A 1,731-nucleotide genomic window follows, 5' to 3' on the forward strand; every position below is an offset into this window, starting at 1 on the left:
TGCTTTGATATGGAGCAAATTTTAAAATTCTAGAAGATTTTTTTTAACAATACCTATATGAGAGGAAAAAGTACTTAGGAATTTTAATACACATAGTTGTTGTTTCAGGGATAATGAGGGGAACCACAGATTGCTGGAACTGGTATCATAATATGAGATTCTGCACTGTGTTTACCAACTCTAGATCATCAAATTCAGGTCTTCTAATAGTGAAAGACCAGTTGTGATAGAAACACACTAATAACAATCATATATCTGCATTACAAAGAACAAGAAGTAATCATTTGTGTTACTTCCCCACCTTGTCTAAAACACCTGCTTGGAAACTGTGTGTCGGTTCCTCAGCTTCCTCATGGCTTCCTTTACATCTTTATTCCTCAGTGTGTAAATCATGGGATTAAGAAGAGGAGTGAAGATGGTAAAACACACAGAGATAAATTTATCAATTGGGAAGCTTTCAAAGGGCCAGATATAGATGAAGATTATTGGGCCAAAGAAAAGAACCACAACCGTGACATGAGCAGACAGGGTGGAAAGTGCCTTGGACATCCCACCAGAGGCTTGGTGATGGACAGTAGCAAGCATAATAGTGTAAGAAATGAGCAAAAGGAGAAAGCAGATAAGTGAAAGCAGGCCACTGTTGGTGAGCACCAGGATCTCTAAAACATGTGTCTAGGCAGGCAAGCTTGATCACGAGGGGGAGATCACAAAAGAAATTGTCAACCTTGTTGGGTCCACAGAAAGGAAGATTGACTGTGAACACCAGGTGGCTGGCTGAGTGCAGGATGCCAATGGTCCAGGAGACCCCCACCAGAACAGTGCACACTCTTCGGCTCATGATGGTCATGTAGTGCAGAGGTTTGCATATAGCAATGTATCTATCGTAGGCCATGGCAACAAGAAGCACCATCTCACTACCCCCAAAAACATGCAAGAAAAAGATTTGTGACATGCATCCCTGAAAGGTGATGGTCTTGTATTCATTGAGGAAGTCTGCAGTCATCTTGGGAGTGGCAAATGTAGCCTGACACATGTCAATGAAGGAGAGATTGATAAGGAGAAAGTACATCGGAAAATGCAAGTGAGAGTCTGTAATTACCAGGAGTATGATAAGGATGTTTCCCAACATTGCAGCTCCATAAGACACAGAGAAGATAAAGAAAAGGAAGAGCTGTAGATCTCTAGAGCTAGATAGACCCAATAAAATGAATTCAGCTCCATCCATTAACTGAATCTGGCTTGATGAAGTTATCTAGAGGGGTGAAAAATAATTTAGAAAGATAAGGAATAGGCCTTCATCATTTTGCAAATCAAATAGATCCCCTTTTTTTAGTGTCATTTTATTTACTATATTTTGAGCTTTGACTCCATGTTATCATTTTACAGTTAGAACACTTAAAGATATTATGTCTCCAGAAATATCCTTATAATACGGGATATTTAAAAGTCTAATTCCTTCTAATCTGATATTTACATCACACAAAACTATCTCACACTAGATACTAACTAAGAAACTTTATTCATCTGTGAAAGAGCAATTATGGACCGTCATGAGCTGATATAAAATGAACTATCTTTAATCTTACAGTGACTGCATTGGTCAGTATCAAGTACTCTGTAGCCCTCTATTCAGTAAAACTGGGTCTTATAACACAGTCATTTCATTTGGCAAATTATAATATGGTACTGTTTTTTTTTTTTCCATTTTAAGTGTACAGTTTAATGAGTTTT

General features: G+C 38.1%; 1 protein-coding gene across 1 annotated transcript; it reads right to left on the minus strand.

Annotated features, from left to right (window-relative positions):
* Positions 1-306: 306 nt before the first annotated feature.
* LOC124235110 (olfactory receptor 4K1-like) lies at positions 307-1,225 on the minus strand. Its single transcript, XM_046652731.1, is given in 2 exon segments — positions 307-667; positions 669-1,225. Coding segments are annotated over 2 exon segments (918 nt in total).
* Between the last annotated feature and the right edge of the window lie 506 nt (positions 1,226-1,731).

Source organism: Equus quagga, chromosome 2 (assembly GCF_021613505.1).
Source record: "Equus quagga isolate Etosha38 chromosome 2, UCLA_HA_Equagga_1.0, whole genome shotgun sequence".
Taxonomy (NCBI): Eukaryota; Metazoa; Chordata; class Mammalia; order Perissodactyla; family Equidae; genus Equus; species Equus quagga.